The sequence below is a fragment of the Osmerus mordax genome, chromosome 2, assembly GCF_038355195.1.
Source record: "Osmerus mordax isolate fOsmMor3 chromosome 2, fOsmMor3.pri, whole genome shotgun sequence".
Lineage (NCBI taxonomy): Eukaryota > Metazoa > Chordata > Actinopteri > Osmeriformes > Osmeridae > Osmerus > Osmerus mordax.
Window position 1 is genome coordinate 13,031,871 of NC_090051.1, and position 20,816 is coordinate 13,052,686.

The window sequence follows — 20,816 nt, forward strand, 5'->3', positions numbered from 1 at the left end:
GAGGAACTAGTAATACGGGAAGACGTTTTGCAAGATCGACTTTTTTACCCGTCTGTTCTCAAAAATGGAAGCAGAAGGTCACCCAAACCTTTTGACACAAAGTATTACAATCCTGCTCTAACCAACAACAAGTGTCAAGGACACCTCTTACTGTGTCAAACGACCCATGGGCACAGAACAGAAACTGTGTATCTGTGATGTGTGTGTGTGTGTGCGTGTGTGTCGTCAACTGCTTACCTGCTTTTCAGTTACAGTCGCGTCGAAGATCAACACCGGAAAGAGAGAAAAGAGAAAACATTTCATTAATTTAATTACCACTCATATATGCACATCAATTACAACGGCCTTATGTATTTTGAAGTTAATTAGAATTTCACCAACATAATTATAATTGTTGTAAAACTGCATGAATTGGCTTGAAAACAAAAACAAAGGGGTATACATAATTAAACTACATCTTTATACTAAAAAAACCTATGCAAAGCTGCATACACTTCTGGGAAACACTACAACACAGTGTTGGATATATCAGGGAGGTTGTGTGAAAGCTGTGGCTATTGTTGTCCAAACCGGAAAACACTACAACACAGTCTTGGATGTGTCAAGAACGTCGTGTAAAAGCTGGGGCTATTGTCTTCCAAACTGTCACGCATAGTTTTCGAGGGTCCCCAACTATTTTGAAGGGACAGTTATTATAAACCTGATAAGCCCTCGAAAGATGAGGGCCGTTGTTTATGTTTCTGGGACACAACACGGCCTCAAATAATTACTTTTGTCAATTGACTTGACTGGAGAAGGAGGAGGGGGCCTGCTGTTTAGATGAATGAATGAACAGTCTTCTCGTCTGGGACACAGGGAAGTTAGATGGTAATCATAGTCTGGTATCGCTTGGACCCATTTGCATTTAACCTAGATTTCAACTCAAAGAGGATTGTGGCGCGTCATCCTCACACACACGCACACACACTCACACATGTGACACAGAATAATCCCACACCAGACTATCGGAGCCCATCTATTTTGTCATCCTGTTCATAAAGTATGTAAACAAACACAGACATATATATATATATATATATATATATATATATGTATAACCAAACAATACACATAACCTCACAATAGGCCAACCAAAGAAGTAATATCCGAAAACGCACTTCACTTAAACTTCACACACATCCTCTCACACGCTCTATCTCTCGGTGTGTGTCTGAATCTCTTCCACCTCCCTCCTTTCCTCCCCGTGCTACAGCGTGTACTAAGCCAACCATACATCACCATCTTCACATCTCCTGTCTGCTCATGTCCCAGACGCGCCTAACAAAGGAGAGTCCTGAGATGTGAGCCCCCCCCCTCACCCCTACCCCGCCCCGAGGGGGGACCCCTGCCCAGTGGGTCACCTACTTGTTCACCGGGGGCTTCCTTTCCCAGGCCTTTACCAGACAGGAGGAGGAGGGAGGGGTCTGGGGGGGGGGGGGGTCTGGTCTGGTGGGACCATTACTTTCAGGTGAACTGGTTCACATAGGAAGGGGACCCCCGCACCCCTGTGCCCCCATTCAGACATCCTTGATAAAAAACGACCCCCCCGCCTCCCCTAACCCTCCACATGCAAAACATGAGTAAACCATGCAGACACGCCACCGACTGACATCATAATCTTGTCTCTGTCTGCTCATCCTTGAGACTTGATCCAAGTTTTCTGCTCATTGGTTTTGGTGAGATCTAATAATCTTCGACATTACTTCAACACCATGTGATTTCACAGTACGGGAAATGTCCGAGGCCTGTTTATGTTTGTTTTTCAAACACAACCAGAGATAAACTGGGATACCTTCAAACTACTAGCAGAGAGACAGAGAGAAAATCAAGTCAGTGACCTCTATTGAGCCTGCTCTCTTTGAGATGAACACAAAGGCTGCCTTTCAAGTTCATCTGGACTGATGTAACAGCATTGACACATGGGGTGGCAGAGCACTGTGGATCCTGCCTGCTACCTAAAGTCTCCTTTCCAAGGCAGTCACCTCCCCTCCCTGCAAATGAATCAATTACAGAGCAGCATAATCCTGTTAGGCCTGAACTGAAGACATACCTCGTCTGTGGCAGGTGCTGGCAGGCTGAGACGTTTATTTAGAGCAGAGGGTTTAATCAACCACATTATACCCTCATAGCAACATAACCAGCAGTGTGTCAGTTCTAGCCAGCACATGGAAACAGTCCCTTAATACAAGCTCTCATGTCTTTGCATTTGACCAGTAAACTTCACACCAAATCATGTAATTAATTGCAATTTGGTTTGGCACTGTTTGTGGTAGAGCTCTGTATATGTAAGATATTATTTATACCTTATGTTACATGTAAGACGGAAGAACTTTCAGTTTGCAAACAGTCCTCTGATGATTTTTACGTTTCTCTTTCTATAACATAGAACACATAACCATCGTCTATAACTGGATACATTACCACTCTCTTTCTATAACTATATACATGACCGCTCTCTTTACATCAGAAGGGGGTCTGATGTAAAGAGCAGCAGCCGTTTGTACATCTGCATCTTTTGTTGTCTGATAGGACGGTTCTGGCCGCTGAGTGCATACGGAGGGCCAGTGAGTTTAGTGAGGGGCTCTGGGCAGTGAGAGGAGTGGGATTGTGTCTGAGCAGAGTGCAGGGTATGGGCTAGGTACTGGCCTGCTAGCGGGGGCTGCCCACATTCTGAAGCACCTTGTAAGATAACCGTGCAGCAGCACTGGAGAGTTGTCCCGGGGGGGGGGGGGGGGGGGGGGGAGAGTGAAACCAAACAATGACAGAGAGAAGTGGTGTGAATCCAAGAGGAAAACAGGAGGAAGACAAGAAGGAGGAGGAGGGAGGGAAAGAGAGAGCAGCAACACAGTGCACCCCTTCTCTCCTCTCCTCTGAACCTCGTCCTCCTCTCCTCTGCCTTCCCTCCTCCTTCTCTCCCTCTTCTCTTCCCCCTCCTCCCCCTCCCTCCTTGTCGGTCTGTGCTAACTCAGACCCATTGTGCACCCAGGGGGCTTTGGAGATAAATGGCTGCATGTTAACCACGTTTGACGGCCCACACAAAAGGGGACACCTCGGGTCCCATGACGCAACCTGTTCTCCTCCTCCCTCCCTCCCTCCCCACCTCACCCCTCTCCCCCCTCCCACCTCCCCCCTCCTCCACTACTTCAAACATGAGGTATAGGAAGACTACCCCACTGAATAAGAAGTGAAAAGAAAAGAACAACAATGTACTGGTGCTCAGTAGTCATGGAGCTACATGCACAGCCAGGACAGGTTACAATACAATACAATGCCAAACAAGAATCAGTCACAGTACTAATGTGTAGCTGTCGTATGTCTAAACGAATTATCATCTAACCTTTTTCTTTTCTTCAATAAATTATAGTTTTTTATTTTTTATTTGGTATGACTGTCTTGTAATAACAAACAGTGAAGCCCTGGACTGCTGTGTTTACAGCCTAGCTCATTGATAAACCCGCTAAAAGAGGAAGCAGATGAAGCCCATTATTGTATACTTTCCTTTGAAGATGACTATCACAATAGATGTTTTACTAGGTGTCTATCCCTTTGACAGGACCCAGCCATGGGGATTCTACCCAGTCAACACATCTGCCTCTCCCCCAAACCAGGTCTTACACCCAGCTCTCCGCACTCCCCCTTTTACGTCTGTTTAAAATGAAAATGGATGAGGCTTGAATCGGAGGAGTATGGGAGATTGAAAAGGTTGCCACCCCCAGCACCCACTCACTGGCCGGCTCAGTCCACAGGGTTGTGGACTGAGCAGGGGGCAGGGGGTTGTTGCTGAAGTAACCTTTTCAGCTCCTCCACTAAGGCTTTGATGGCTGACAGGAACCACAAAAGCACCTGCCCCATCCCCAAGAGTATTCCCTCACTGCCCCCCTCCTCCCCCCTCCTCCCCTCTCTCCCTGCTCTGACCTGACCAGCATTCCTCGCCATCGGGGGGTCCTTCCCATGGCTACCTTTCCCTGGACCCCCCCCCCCCCACCACCACCTGCCCTCGCTCTGGTAATCCCACAGCAAACACAGCTAGACCTGGGTTAGTCCTGGGTTAGTCCTGCTCTGAGGGCTAGTCTGAGGGTTGGTCCTGCTCTGAGGGCTAGTCTGAGGGCTAGTCCTGCTCTGAGGGCTAGTCTGAGGGTTGGTCCTGCTCTGAGGGCTAGTCTGAGGGCTAGTCCTGCTCTGAGGCTGCGCATAAGACCTTTTCCAGGGCTCCTGGATGAAGGTGTACAGGGTCTAACTACAGTCCATCCCGTCCATCATTGAAATGCATCTGGGATTTTACCCCAAAACGCTGTGAGGTGTTATCCTGAGAGGAAGACTGAAGTGTTGCCACCCCCCCCACACACACACACACACACACACACACAATAAATTCACGTTGAAACACTATACAGAATAAACTTTTCATGTAAAAAAGTGCTGTACTTTTAACAAAACAAGGCAATGAAAACAACATATGTACAAAACCTAAGACTTTGAGCATGACATAATACTTTGCGAGGTAGTGAACTGCAGGCAGCTCCAGCCCAACTGTGACAACACTTGTACCCACACAGACAATGTTCTCACAGCATTGCTGCTCCTCTTTGTTTCAGGCTTAACAAAACTCCGCCGTCACGCCGCTTCGACTCAATAAGAACTGTCGACTGTCGTAACCCCATCAAGCCTGGCCTGTCATATGCAAACCTGTGTGTGGGGGGTGGGGGTGTGCGTGTGAGAGACAGAGAGAGAGAGAGAGAGAGAGAGAGAGAGAGAGAGAGAGAGAGAGAGAGAGAGAGAGATAAGGTGGGAGGGAGGGAAGGAGGGAGAGACGGAGGTAGGGTGGGAGGGGGGGAGGGGGGGAGGAAAAGCCCAAGAGTGAGAGGGAAAAATAAAGGAAGAGAAGAAAGGGAATTGTAATGTGCCGTTGATGCGTTTGTGCCTTACTTAATCCTCTGGATCGGTCCTGTTTGAACAGATGCTTAATGTCAGAGAAGGATAGAGAGATAGAAAGAGAGAATGAAAAAAACAGCCACCAAATGGACCAGAGGATTTGAAGCCCGGAAGGTGTCTCATCTCCCTCCTGTGCAACAACTAAACGGGTAAGCGACGTGTCACAAGCTCTGGAATACCACGTATCGCTGACACATTCTACCGCAAGACCAGGTTTCCAGTCTGGCTGACAGATAATCAAGTCCCTCTACGCCTTTATCTTGTTGAGCAGTGCAGATATGAGTCATGTGTAACAGCAAGTAAACTCTCTTGCCTCTACTCACCCCTCCCATCTCCTCTCCTCCCTTCCTTTTCTCCTCTCCTCACCTCTTCTCCTTCCCTCCCCCCCTTCTGTCCTCCTCTCCTGCCAGCTCTACAGTAGTGTAGAGCTGGCAGTAATAGCAAACATGCTGCTGCCACCATGATACAAACTGGGGATTAGGGTTAGCGCGGGGGGGGGGGGGGGTTTTGGGGGGGGTTGGTGGGTGCAGGGGAGGGAGTTGGGGGAGGGAGTTGGGGAGGGGGTGAGCGTGGCTTGCTCATTTGTGTAGATGGTTGAGAAGGTGCCGCACATGAATATTTCATCAGGTTTAATTGCAAAGCAGGACCCAGTCAGTAGCACCATTAGGAGTGAACACCCCCCCCCCCCCCCCCCCCCCCCCCCCCGAAAAAAAGAAACAACAGAAAAAAAAATCACAGACTCCTAACGCAACATTAACATGCCTTGTGATCTGCCTGGGTTGGCTGTGCCATCTGGGCTAGGTGTTGGCATGGCTGGTGGCAGTGCCAGCCCTCCATGACACCCTGCCTGCCACAGAAGACCCACCTAACTAACCAGGGCTCAAGGAAAATCTCCAAACTTCAACTGTCACTTTCACCAAACCCACACGTGTCCTCGGTGGTGGCTCAGCACTGAGGCAGGTTACAGCCCAGAATCGAGGCTGAGGGGGAAAAGGGCTCACATTTCCCTCAGATAGGACTCCACAGGAGGGCTTCGACAGGGATGTCAGGTCCTATCGCCCTGAGTGCCTGGACTCCCGCGGAGCTGGGGAGACTAGAGCTGAGGAAGGCAGGAACAGGACATCCCACTCTGATAAGGGACCAGCTAGCCTCGCCTGGGGGTTATGGAGCGGGTGGAGGAGCAGGATGGGGAGGAGAGGTGGGGGGCGGCTGAGCTAGCATTAGCACTCGGAGGCGTAGCCTAGCACGGCTCTGCTCAGGCCCTGGTGTCCTCTCTATGAGCCCTGCACTTTCTCATTACTTTAATTGGTCGATCTGTGACCAAGGAAGTAGTGTTCTTTCATCCCTGGCTAAGGAGCCTGGCACAGTCCCCTCAGGTGCAGATGAGCCTCCTATACACCCAGCCTCTAATACACCCCAGCTTCCTATACACCCGGCCTCTAAACACCTAGCCTCCTATAAACCCAGCCTCCTATACACCCAGCCTCCAATACATCCAACCTCCTATACACTCTGCCTTTTAAAAACCCGGCCTCCTATACACCCAGCCTCCTATACACCTAGCCTCCTATACACCCAGCCTAACTTAAACACAATCCCCAAGTCAACACAGGCCGTGTGGGGACCACAGGCAGGACAGGCAGGGGGACAGGCAAGGGGACAGACCACTGTTACTTGGGTGATCTGCCTCCACGCTTTCTCCTCTGCCTCCATGTGAACAAAGGATGCCTCTAAACCAGGCCACAACATGAGGGGGGGGGGGAGTGTGTGTGAGGCAGAGAGTGAGAGAGAGAGAGAGAGAGAGAGAGAGAGAGAGAGAGAGAGAGAGAGAGAGAGAGAGTGTGTGATAGAAAAGAGAGAGTGGGGGGAGGGGGGAGTGACTGAGAGAAAGAAGGAGGGAACAAAAGAGAGAGAAGAAGGCTGAACCGAACAGAGACAGGAAACAGATAAAGGGAAAAGACAAAAAGCGATTGATAGAGAAATCTGAAAAAAAAGAGAGCACTGCCGCCGAGGCCCCTCTGTCTGCCACAGAGAGAGCGGGAGGGAAAGAGAGGAAGAGAATGAGAGGGGGATAGAGAGGGGGAACGGAGGGAGGAGGGTATGCTGTCATCGTGACTAATCAGTCTGGTTGTTACCTGGGGAGGTGTCTGGATGACATTTGGCGGTGACAGTGTTGGGGACGACAGGCAGGGAGAGAACCAGGGCCCTGTCACATCCTATCACCTCTCCACTTCCGTAGCTGTGCCTCTGCTTCTGAGTACAGTGAGGCCCAGTAAGGCTGGAGGTGGCTCTGACTGACATACATTCTCACTTCTAGTGGACAAGGTATGCAGTGAAGTGCATGGTAATAATAAGAGTGATGTATCCATTTAGCAGATGCTTTCTCAAAAGCTACCTGCAGAGGGATTTGAACCTGCAAGCCTAACAGCCTTTTCCCCAGAACCAGCCATTGTGGACGGTTTCACGCTAAGATGGTGTCTCAGTATGCTGTAGACTCCAACCTTCTGATTGGAGAGTCAGATTCATTCACTTACAGTGATTCAAAGTCAGATGCATTCACTTACAGTGATTGCCAGTTAGATGCATGCCCCTTCAAAGATTCAGAGTCAGATTTATGATTCAAATGCAGTTTTACAGCAAAGATAGTAGAATTGATTATAGAATTCATCGGCCCCAGAGCTGACAGATTCAGAAGTGGGTTAGGTGGGGGGTGCTGAGGGCATCACAGCATCTACTAAATTGATCTATTCCTTTTACTTACAAACTGACCATTTGCTCTACATAGAGGGAATGGCCCAGAGGCAAGATGCATATGGACATCAATGGGTAGCATGACAGCATGTATGGTTCCCATAGTAACATCCCATAATAACAAGGCCAGTGTCCCAGCTCAGGTGGCCAGTCAGCAATCCACACACACACACACACACTCCCACACACTTCTGCACACTAACCCTAACCCAGTACAGGCCATGGATAGAGTCAGGCTCCCTGCCCCTGAAATATGGATCAAAGCTTAGCCTGACCCCCTCTACACACACACACACACATCCACACACACACACACACACACGTACAGGACAGGACAGGCAGAGAGGCAGTCACCCGTAACGGAGAGGTCTGGACTCACAGATGTCATGACACCTTATTCCACCGATCCGTTATTGATTGTTCCATGTGTCTGTGACCTTGCCCGGGGTGCTACTGCCAGGGAGCCAATCACACGCACACGTTTGTGTGTGTGTGTGGGGGGGGGGGGGGGGGGGCAGCTGCAGTGTGTGTATGTCTATAGGAGGGTCTGCAGTGTGTGTGTCTATGGGGGGGCTGCAGTGTGTGTGTGTGTGTGTGAGGGGGGGGATGGGGGAGATGGGCAGCTGCAGTGCGTGTGTGGGTTCTGGGTGGGGTCTGAGGTGTGTGTATGTGTCTGTGCTAGATGGCAATGTTTGATTGGTATAAAGGTAGACTCCCTCCCATCAGGATCGTCATCCTACCTCCCAATCATGATCACATCTGATGACGCAAGACCGTCCGTACAGCTGATACACCATCACACAGTGAACTGATTAGGAACACAAACTCTCTCTGGAACATTACAACCCCAACAAACAATACAACTCATGGTAAACTGATATGACTGAAGATATGTATGTATATTTTTTTTATTAGACAATAGTGTGTCTCTCTCCTGCTTTTGTGCAGTAGGTTGTCAGTGAAGGTTGTCAGACGATAGATTTGAACCCCCCCCACCCCCCACCCCCAGATGGCTGATAGCAACAGTGAACATTACTCCCAGTCATTATCACCGTCCGCTGTGTTTCTGCTGCCTGCGGTGACATACCTCATTACTGACCTTGGTGAATCCTGTCTGTTTAGGCTAACGGCGATGTGCGGCTGCTAAATGTCACGAGGGTACGCTGCACTCACTCAGGAGCCACTCATGAAGAAGATGTGCACATGGTTACACAGGGGAAGGGGAGGGGGCATGGGCGCAAAAGACAATGACCCATGTCAGTCACCTTGAAAAGCACAAACATGGACAAGAAGAGCCAATGTGATCTGGAGGACGGGGGTGAGGGGTGGAGGGGGGTGGAGGACGGGGGGGGCACAGGGATGCTCCGGCAGGGTAACTTCCGGGCCGTGGCCTCTGAGTTGATCCGAACAACAACGACCTCGAAGGAACGCCAAGCTAACCTCGAACCCACGAGAGGTGTTCCCACGTTGCCAGAGCAGCAAACCCTCTCTCAAAACTCTCTCTCTCTCTCTCTCTCTCTCTCTCTCTCTCTCTCTCTCTCGGTTCTGACGACTTTTGTCTTGTTGACAGACTGACGGTCCTGGTTTGGCAGCTCAGAGAGACGCGGTCCTCTGGTCCGCTGGTCTGTGAGCAGCTCTCAGAGCCCGCTGAGTGGGGGAGGCTGGAGATGGCGCCAGCTCAAACGTGTCCACTGACAGGGACAGGCATGTCCCTGTTAGTCACCGGTGACGCGAGAGTAAGCTTGCCTGCGGTGGCGTTCTCCTGTCCCCCTCAGTGCTGAGGCAGATGTTAGCGTGGCTGGCGAAGCAGAGAGGTGGGGGGGAAGGGTAGCGGTGAAGGTGGCGTAGAGGGTGGGGGGGGGGGCGGGGGGGCGGGGGAGGTGAGGAGGGGGGGGCGGTTGTTGTGGCTCGGCTTAGTGCAGCATGCACAGCTTAAGAAGGTAGAAAAACCCTCTCCTCCCTAATTCGACAGCTTTCCCGACTCGAGACCACACGGAATGTCTGACCTACTCCGACAATGGTCGCTTTTCCACCTCAAACTGTTAGAAACAACCTGTGCTGAAGTCGCTGGGGTGGGATCAGGCCAACTCTTGAGCGGACCGAGGTGACTCTGTGTCACGTGCTAGCGTCAGAGTCACGTCGTACCCGCAGTGATCGAAACAGGAAGGCCACAGTTCCATGTCCCCCCCCTCTCCTCCCTCCCCCCCCCCCCTTCTCCTCCTTCTCCTCCTCCTCCCTCCTCCTCCTCCTCCTCCTCCGTGTGTGTGAGCTGCATAGAGGTTTAACCAGGCTCCGCAGGCCACCGGCACACTGGTTAATATTATGTGCCTGGCTGGTGAAGCATTATCTCCTCCTCTGAACAAAGGCCCCCTTCTTTCTAAACAGGCCCTGTCTCCTCCCCAATGTCCAAAGGTGTTTGGTGAAGTAAATCTGCCTAAATCCTGCACAGCTTGGTCTGGCAATGGGAGGGGGGAGGCGGGGAGGGAGGCAGGGGGGGAGAGGGAATAAAGGTGAATGAAGATAATCTCCTTTAAAAAAAAAACTATTCTGGGGAAGGGGGGGCGGGGGAATTAGGAATTCATATCACATGGTGCAGCATCCCTCCTCTTCTTGCACTGTGTTTTTCTCCCTCCCTCCCTCTCTCCCTCCCTCCCCCTTTCTCTCTCTCTCTCTCTTTCTCTATCTCTCTCTCTCCCTCCCTCCCTCTTCCTCTGTCTGACTGTGTGATTGTTGACCTATTAAGAAGCTAAAGAAAAGAGGGGGTGCTGAGCACGGTGGTGTGTCTGGACAGGCAGCTCAGGGGCCGAATGTTCTCAGAGTCTCTGGGTGGATGGAGCAGGAGGTTCTCGGTATGATAGGAGGTTCTAGGTAGAGCAAGGGGCTATAGGTGTAACAGGAGGCTGTAGGTGTAGCAGGTTTGGAGTTGAAACGACACCAGCCCTGATCTTAAACACACACACAGTCCAAATGTTAGCATTAAAATGGCTGTTTGTGTGTGCACTGTCTTACCGAGGGAGGGAGGGAGGGAGGGTGGGAGGGAGGGAGGGAGGGAGGGAGGGAGGGAGGGAAGACGGGATGGGACAGGATGTGTGGGACAACACCCGATGTGACTCTCTGTCTCCTGTGAAAACAACAACAAGTCACACCTGCTCTGTCATGCTTATTAAAATGGAATCTGAGAAGTCTCAGGCCCTCGCAAGATTTCTGTCTCAGGCCCATAAACCAATCTGTCCCCCCTACCCAACTTTCTCTCTGTGTCTTTCGCCACACCTCTCATCCCTCTATTCCTTTCCCTCTGTCTCTGTCCTTTCATTCTTCTTTTCCTCTCTCTCTGCTTTCAGACCACCCATCTTTCCATATATCACTGTCTCTCTCTCCAATTGCTATCTCTCTCTTTCTGTCTCTCTCTCTCTCCCCACCTGCTCTCTCTCTCTTTCTCTCTAAATTTCTGACTGTGTGTCTTTACCAGTCCTCTCCCCCTCCTGTTATTTAGCTGTGAATAGTCCAGGCATGGAATCCTGTAACCCTATCTGTCCATCAGCCGGACCCAGCCCTAGGGCGTAGTGGGACAGGACAGGGAGGCTATATAGGGCACGTAACCAGGGGAGGCACCACAAACAGCTGCAGGCACCTCCGTTATGGCGCTCGCAATACCAATCCCTTCTGCACCTCTTCACCATTATCACTCCTCTTTTCACACACACACACCGTCCATCCATCTCACTCACACACACACACACACATTCACTCATTAACTAACAGACACACACATTCACTCGCACTCACTCACTCAACACAGGCACACTAACTCACTCACACACTCACTCACTCACTCACTCAAACACTCATACACTCGTTCCTTCACACACTCATAGACTCACTCACGCACTCACTCTCTCTCTCTCACACACTCACTCGTTCACTCACACTCTTCTGGTTGGCTTTCCATTTTTGCAGCTCTTTTCATCTCAGGCTTTGGGATGCTGAAAGCGAGAGAGCAGCCTGGCGGCAGTGAAAGGCCTGAATTGTGATTAAGAATGAGGAGAGGAGCTCCCTTTCTTTGTTCTGCCCTGAGGGGGTGTTTACTGAGGGGTGTGGGGAGGAGAAAGGGAGGGAGAGGGGGAGGGAGGGAGGGTGGGTGGGGAGGAGAGGGAGAGAGGGGAGGGGGAGTGTGTGTAAGACATAGCGGAGCAGATATGAAAGGCATTCAGGTCAGCACCGATGTGAGCGAGAGTGGTATCACACCAAAGGCTTTCTAAAGGACCTCCGCTGTAGTGCCAATGTGTGTGTGTGCGTTTGTTGGTGTGTGGGAGAGATAGAGAGAGTGAGATATAGACAGAGAATGAGAAAGTATGTTTATGTGTGTGTGTACGCGTGCGAGCGTGCGTGCGTGCGTCCACGAGAGCACATGTGAGGGTCTATTCCTCTCTCAGGCTCGACACCCCATACATGCCTTTAGCCAGAGGCCCATGTAGGAGCAGAGAGAAGGCAACAGCAGACACGAACAAGGAGCCATCAGAAAGGTATCTGTGCATGAGGCCGGCCGGACAATGGCACGTTTGTGAGGAATGGGGCATGAATGGTACAGCGGGCATCCTGACACTGCTGATGGTACAAGCATGGAAATGAGAGAGACACTCACTTCTAATGAAACCCCTTTGTCTGGATCCACAAATGTTCTCGGTACAACAGCATACAAGCTATGACGTTTACAACAAAATGGCTTTGCCATCATTTTAGTATGATGTTCACGGTGAGAGAGTTTATTGTGAGGATCCATCTAAATGTTTAACATGAGGGTCGCAATGTTTCAGACAGACTAACAATAAAGCCATGTCGAAAAGGCCTAACCTAAGATCTAATCTTACAGGCCTTAATTAAACCGAAACACTAGATATTAATGTATGTTTTGACACTTAACAATTTGATTTTAACTCTGGGGCGAGGGGTATTGCAAACATACAACACTCACACACACAGAATAAAAATTGGAAAAAAAATTACTGGCGAGGTTAGCGGAGCGCTTTTGACAGCTGCGCTCTTACAAGCGAACGAGCCCTCGCAGCTGGATGTGACGTGCAGCACCGGGAGAGTGTGTGTGTGTGGGGGGGGGGGGGGGGGGGGGCTGCGAAATGCAACAAAGCGGCGCAAGCTGCGCAGATCGGGTTGCACCGGGCCTAACGTGACCTTCCCCAGGGACCCTGAGTGGAGATTGGGGGCAGACCGAGCAGGCATCCTCATAGAAAAGTAAAGTTCAATCACACTCTAACACATAGCCTACTGCCTTTATGTTTAGGGGAAAGTCCTATCATATTTTCTTACAGTTTTGTGAGAAAGGGTCTTCATGTGAAAGCATGAGGATTACAGGAAAACACTTTATATAGTAGGTTAATACAAAGAAACGGTAGGTATTAAACAGTAGGCTATGGTTCAGTGCCTGCGGATAGTGGTGATGCGTGATGGTGAGCTCGATGAAATTCAAATAGGTCATTGAGAAGCCTGTGTCTGGGCTTGATTTGAACGGGGTCTTCTGACACATTTATTTTGACAGTAAAAATATTCTCAATAAATTCACACATAACCATCATGCGAACGAAGTGCAAGCTATGCTCTACAGCGCAAGCAATCTTGGATGAAACATCGTCAATTGTCAGCGGGCAATTATTAATAGAATCAATTAAATTATAATCCACATTGCATGATTTAAAATCTGTGCATTCCATACATCCAAAATAAGAAGTTGAATCTGTAAAAAAGAAATTTCGTGTAGGCTATGCGGGGGTAGGCAACACCAGACAAATATCTCTTAAAGTTCAGCACAATTACGAAAGCGATAGGCAATGTTTATTGAGCCGAATAGGCTACACTTCAGAAACTTAATTTGGCCTGTAGGCTGGTTAGAGTTCGACTAATTCAACATTTGCTAATGAGATTGGCTTAAAAGAAAAGAAAAATTTCACTAATCAAGGTTGCTTTTCTTTTTGTAACCAAACATAGTCTTATTACAATTACTTTCCCCCCTGCCCTCAGAATAGGCTACAGTTCACAAAGCTCCAAAACTTCAACCGTGGCATTGTTGCTGTGTGAATCAGAAACGTGCTTGCAGCTACTTGAGAGAAGACCCTGAACAACCTATCGATTTCAGTAAATCAGTGGAGAAAAAAAAGGATTAAGTCGACTTTCGCATGTTGAAACGTAAAGAAATGTCTCTATTCAAAGTGTAGCAGATGTATCGATGTATAGCAGTGTTATCTTGACTAATATAGCCTACAACTTTGCATAACACTTGACTAGCGTTGCATAAAAGAGACGCAGAGTCCTCGTCTGATCATAATGACTGTTTATCTGTCATAGCCTACGATTGTTAGAGGCCACATTACATAGCCTACCTATAACTTGAAATGAAGCCACGTCTTCCATCATAGAATTGACAGCTATAAACGAGGCCAGCTTTAGTCAGGCATAGCCCATATTGCAAACACGTTTTGTTGTCCATTGCGCTGTGTAGCGACGCATCTGAACAAACGGCAAATGACACTGAAGAAGCCTAGGCTACTCTGCTGTAGGCTACTTGGTTAGGCAAGATCTTTTAACAATTTCACATAAAGAATAGGCCTAGGCTACTGCTCAAGTTATAGAGACGTGGAAAGATGCAGACTGGCTGAAAGAAGGATGTCATAGTTTAAAGTATAGATAGAGAAAGCAAATAGCCTATCTTCGCGGAAAAACAAAACATATAAAAACAAACAATTTTAAAACAAAGTACAATTATACTAGTAGCCTATAATTACTTAGTAATAATAGATACCGCATTAAAACAATTCAGGTTACAAACCATCCACAGGTTTTTTTTCTTCTCAACTTCTCGAATGCATTGAAAAGCACTCACGCTCAAATAACGGTTTTTCTCCCTCTCCATAATGGCACTATCTCGCTGATCCGCTACTCGAACCCCGTATAGCCGATACGTGCCTTCTCAGTTTCACTAAAGCCTTCCGTACATAATTGTTTCATATTCTCTATTCTCATTTATATATGCTGCTTTCATTGTTTATGTTCATAGTAATGAATTAAAGCGTCAATCAACACCAAAGAAAACTTTGGTGAACCGGTCCTCTGTCTACAATGAAGAGAGAAAGGGGACAGCGCGGGATGTCCCGCAAATGACTGCGTGACATAGCTTACAAACCTTCACAAACATTTATTTTGGTCACTTAAAAGTTGTCCTTACCGTTCTTTCTTCGTGGGTTGGCTTGTTTTCGCCTCTTACACCGGGGACCCTCCGCCATGCTCTCGTGCTTCATTGATAAGAGTAGGTCAGATGGCAGTCCGCATGGGCTTGACTCCTTGAATCAGCAACACGCAGACTCCGCTATCTAACAACCAAACAAAACGGCGACAAATTGTAGGACAAGATGACTTGTAGATTCCGTGAAACAAACAAGGGGCCTGAAAATATTACGTTCGAATTCACTCTAAGGTCCTCAATAAAACTCCATAGGATAGAGTCCAGAGTTTGCAACACTGTGCGTGTCTGCCGTCGCCTGATCTTTTGATGAGAGTCTAATCGGACAGGGCGTCAGTGAACGGAGCAAGGAGGAGGAGGTCGGACGGGCAGACACATTTGATAGATGGGGGCAAGTTAAACCAATTTGACTTAGGTCGACTAGTGGAGCCTTAAAAGGTAGATAGTTCAAGTTAAAGTGAACTTCCACACAGTTCTGACTTGTTCGTTATTTTGTGGGATTTTGAAAGATTTCTAAGGTTTCAGGCAATGTTGTTTTATGGCATCTTTCATTTAATAGATTATAGGCTACATACATCTATATACAGGCCTATATATAGTAGATATTGCATACATTACATTCTCAAACTGTATGAAATGATGAAAATAGACAAAACATGTATATCATTATTTATCTAGCCTATCATGATACATCCGCTCAATCGAATTAAGTTGTTGCCAATTTAGTCTAACGAACTAATACACATAATTTAAAATAAACCCCTTTCTCCTAATATTATGAACATAGCCGTGTTTGAGTTGTTTTTCGATGTAAGTTCTAGCAAATGGGCTTTCCCCGTCCTGTCATTTGGGCCACACCTTTTCATAGAGAAAATACTTGCACAATTGTGCAAAATGTAAAGGTTGGTAAATGTCAAACTTCCTTATTGTAGTCAGTTATATGAAGCCATTATGTTTAAGAGCTCACATGCATGGAATGTGAGAAGAAGCATCGGCGTGCCCATGGCCCTCTCTGTTAGACGCTTTAAGTGCAGGGACGTATTGTCACTTGAGTTTGAATTAGAAGGGTAGCGAACCGTAGCAGGGGAAAACAAACATACAAATACATCACAAACATTTAGACAACTCGGCACTGAATATAGCCTATTGCAACAGCACAAACCCTTTGGCAAATACTGTGGATTTTAAATGGTAAAGCGTGACAGCAGAAACACGGTTCAAAAAGAAGGTCTTAGTTTAGAACTGAATTACGAAATATTGCCACTGCATCACACTATATCTTTTTTTCCTCTCTCTTTGGTTTTGGCATTTGCACCAGCAATGCAACAGCAGTGCGGATATATGTGGCCACAGTCCAAACGTCGCTTTCACATGACATGATATGTTGGTAAACTGAGATGTGCTGATATAAGAATCAAACTCACATATATGTAATAGTCGGCATAAATACGGATGGCACACATGCACCTTCTCCGCCCGTTGTGTCTCATACTGATTTTTTTTTTAAGAAAGGAAGAAAAATAGGCTATCGAAGACATTGGACTTCCGATGAAAGCACACGGGAAAAACCAGCGGACCATTGAGGCACGCATACACAGTGGCTCACACCTGGAGTATTGCGCACCTCTGCCACCTGCACAGGTAAGTGGTTTATCTAGGAGAATGTGCCAGAGCGCACAGGTATGCATGATATCCAATCTTCCACTGGTACGCTAATATTTGACTAACATATTCATAAAAAATATGACATTGTTTGAAAATACACCTACCAGAATGTCAGAAAGATGGTCCAAACTGCCGGTTATAGATAGAACGTCAGAAAGAAAATGGTAAAGTGTTGAGTCTTGGATCCCCCCAAAACGGAAATATGCCTTGGAAATAGCTTGACGAGGGACCGTTATTCCTGATGGGCAGGTTGGGACTGATCTCTTTTAGCCACTTCACCAAACAGACCTGGGGACGCACTGACGTGTTACGCCTCTTCTAATGACATTTTTTCGCTCTTTCTTTACTGAGATATAGAGGCGAGAGACCTCTTAACACGCGCCACCTATCTTCATGCGGAGGGATAATTGAGGAGTATATGTGTGCGTTGTTTGGAGACCGAGACCAAGTTGTTGTCACCCATGAGATGCTGCTGATTATTTGTGAGCAACGGTTTAAGTCAAATGTGAGTTAAATACTGTCGAGTCTGTTATAAAGTTTTATTTTTTTTCCAAGCGAAACCGAAAAACGACCAGCCTACTGCAATGCGAAGGGATTTGTGTTAGTGGTGACAAGCACTACCCGCGCTGTCAGACAGGAGCAGTACAAAAGGAGCGCCAAGGTATCTGATTGGATCACACAGGTAGTTTACCTGTACACGTGCGTATGCTCTCCTGTGCTGATGTGATTGTCTGACAAGACTGCTATTTTTTATTTTGACTGTCTCTAGCCTACTAGAAACCCGTCCCGTTTCCATTCCACATTGAAGGCACTGTTTTCTGCATTTTTTTTTAACGGACAAGGTGGGTACGGTTTTTTAGCGGCTACAGTGTGGACAAATGTAAATGAGAAGATTCATTTTTATTTTGTTTAACATCGAGATTCCTCCTTTATTTCATTTTCAGGTTCCACCATGGGCTACTTTTACACTAGTGTAGCGGAGGGTTACATCCATTAATTGTGGTGTGGAAACTATTCCCTCCCTTCTCTGCGTGTATTTATTTTCTGCATAGATATGTTCACCAATGAATGCACTCGACTGTGATTAGAATGCTCAAAGCCAATTGAATTGACTTGAGTAGTTTGGCTAAATTGTATTAAGAGATCAGGTCATTTCTAAATGTCAGATATATAAATATGAAACCCTACCTCTCATTGACAATCTTTTATTATAATAATTATTTGTATTATTATTACTATGGCCTAATAAATCATGTTATTATTAATCTTGTTATTATAATAGTCAATATTGGAACCTAGAACATGCCCTGTAAACCATATATTAACGGCAAATGCCTTCAGTAAATATTGAACTTGATGAACATGCAATCATTTGTCAGAGTCGGAGGTATGCAATATGTAGCCGATACACACAGATGCGTGCAGGAACTATGTGTGTCTCTCCTTTTCTACTTTATCAACGGAATGAAACTGTATTACAGACCTCAATATCAGAGTGAATATCTTGATTTGAGAAAGTACTTCGTAGGAAAAAGCGCCTATCGGCCTTTCTCATAATAAAATGCTACGGGGCATAAGGGAAATTCCTGAATTTTCAAATAAAATAAATATTATTGAGCTTAGCCTACCTGTCGTTTCATCATTTTGAAATTACACACATACACATCAAAAGCCCTGCCGTTAACAAAATCTACTTTTACAAACCCTTACTAATCTTAAACTAGAGGCACCTAAAATAAGAATCACTTTCAATTCTCTTGGATGCAATGTTACAGAACATGATGCAGTGACCTAAAATAAGATGGATTTGAGATGGTTTCATCAAGGCACCTTGACACGCCTCATTACACACGTTTCTGAAATCAACTGGAACACATTATTCTTTTGTTAAAATGTTAAAAGACCACAATCAATAAATGACATACATTCCTAAAGGTTTCTGCGATGCGGTAATTATGTCATCAAACCATACTTGAACGAGGCCAACATTTTAACCCCCCCCCAATAAATAAATAAATACAATATATATCTGATGTGATTGCATTCCCTCAAACTCAAAGAACAATATACATTAAAATATATATCATGACAATGACCTGTTGAAGGATTAAACTTAAAAATGTCTGTGTCATGTAATTGTGTCTGGTGTTATGCCTGACACCACCTGGTTCTAGCAACACAGAAGGGAAGTGAGAGCTTGAGTCACCATAAACCTGAGGTAAGGTTTGTCATGTCCAGACCATGTGAGCTGTGTTTTACTAACACAAACACACAGACACACACACACCCCCAAACCCCCCCCCCCCCCCCACACACACACACACACAAACACACACACACACACACACACACACAAAGATAGAAACCTAATGTTGCACAACAGCTCTCATTGCAACACAGGAGGGGTAGATTAGAAGCAAATGGATGTCAGTGACAGTGCTAGGTGAATGAGGGAACTGCAGACTGTAGCCGTGTTGAGTAACCGAGGACCTCAAGAGGCTTACAGCTTCACACCACTCTTCTCAGGGAAAAGCCAGGCGGTAAAGATGGCTGCAGAGTGAAAACGACAGGACATTTGATCTCCTGCACCGGGACAACAAAAATAACAACCCACACATACAGCAAACACAACCAGGTCAGTGTTAGTTCCAGTGTGAGATGGCCTACATGGCAGGACAACAGCTAGATGTCAGGACAGGCCAGCTAGGTGGCTTGACCAGAGATGTGCAGCATCCTCAACCACACACTGTTGAGCCAGCCACCACCACTGAAGAGCATGGACAAGGACGCAGCTCCTCATGTGGGCTGTGTTCAGAAGGACACAGAAAGACAAGCAGGTCCCACAGTGCACGCCCAACCTGCCCTCCCACCCCCCTTCAAACCCCGGTGAATGACCTAATCCAGCGTCTGCTGTCAACATAAACAAATCCCTAATCTGCATCTATCTATCTGTGTAATACTGCTGTAAATTGAAAAAAGAGAGGTGGGTTGGGGATTGAGAAGGGGAGGGATTGGTAATGCAGGAGGGGGGTGCATTGACTAATCCCGGTAGGGGGTGGAGGGGTAGCAAACGAGTATGACGGCTGGAAATGAACCAGACAGACAGGGGGAAAAGGGTTTTCATTTCTTTTATTGGGAAGGGTAGTGAGGGCGGGATTGCAGGAAGCATTGATGTGTTTACGCTTACATCCTGTGTGATACAAAGTATGGGGCTGTAATGTGTGAGGGATAGCTCTCACAATGAAACATGGACTGCAACCTTTTGACCCTCTGGGACCCTCTCCTTGGCTGGGATCCTGGGTTGACCTCATGACCGCCTGGGAGTGTGTCATTTAGAGAGGAGTGAACAGTGACTCACTGGTTTTATCCAAGTGACCTCATATTGTCACCGTCACCACAGCACAAACTACCTGGTTTACACAATCATGGTAAAACACTTAGGTCAATGCTGTTTAGACCAAAGATGTTGATAGATAGTAATATCTCTCCTATCCAGTCCAGCCCACACTGGTTACACAGCGAACTTGACCTCACTGTTCCGGGTAATGTGAAATTCTGGCCGGTGTAGTTTTTTTTGTTGAGGTAATGAAAATCCCAAGGGGTCAGATAAGCCAGCCTTTTTGTTATGGGCCATGCCCCCCCCCCCCCTCCCCACCACCCCCTCCCCACGCTTGTCTCTCTCCCCCGGCCTGGTCATTAAGCTCTGTCCAAACAAATAGGTGCTTGTGTCCCACCAGTGTAACAGCAAAGTGGGGTTTGAACTCCTGCCAAGCTGGATGGGACAGGGACCCTGGCACCCCTGCCACTGACCCCTCTAGTTTTTAGGAGAGGTGGGGCGGGGGTGAGGTGGGGGTGGAATGTTGAGGCAATTACTGATGACAAGCATGTTTCAAACAAGAGAAAATGTTGCTATTCTGGTTGTGGCTTTGGGAGAAAAATCTGCAAAGTATGTTGTTGTTGTTCTGAGATAGGGTTGGCTTTACAATACGACAATTATTTTTACATATTTGATTTTTACAATGGAACGTGGCACTGTTGACACACTGCCAGCTGTACTCAAGACTTAGCAACTGATTTATTTCTCCATCTTAGACCTGACTTCCTCCCTAGAATTCTTAGAAGCCTAATGTTTCTGCTCTTCCTAGAATTAATGTTTTAGAGACCCAACTGTCTTTTCTAAACA

At 47.2% G+C, this 20,816-nt stretch overlaps 1 protein-coding gene across 2 annotated transcripts in view; it reads right to left on the reverse strand.

Annotated features, from left to right (window-relative positions):
* zeb2a (zinc finger E-box binding homeobox 2a) overlaps nt 1-16,893 on the reverse strand; it is a 51,348-nt gene extending 34,455 nt beyond the window's left edge. For both annotated transcript variants that reach the window (XM_067254485.1, XM_067254476.1), the window contains exons 1-2: nt 16,738-16,893; nt 14,954-15,098 (exon numbers count right to left, since the gene is read on the reverse strand). In XM_067254485.1, the coding sequence (XP_067110586.1) occupies nt 14,954-15,026 (73 nt within the window). In that variant the 5' untranslated portion in view covers nt 15,027-15,098; nt 16,738-16,893. The remainder of the gene's footprint in view (nt 1-14,953; nt 15,099-16,737) is intronic.
* Nucleotides 16,894-20,816: the final 3,923 nt, after the last annotated feature.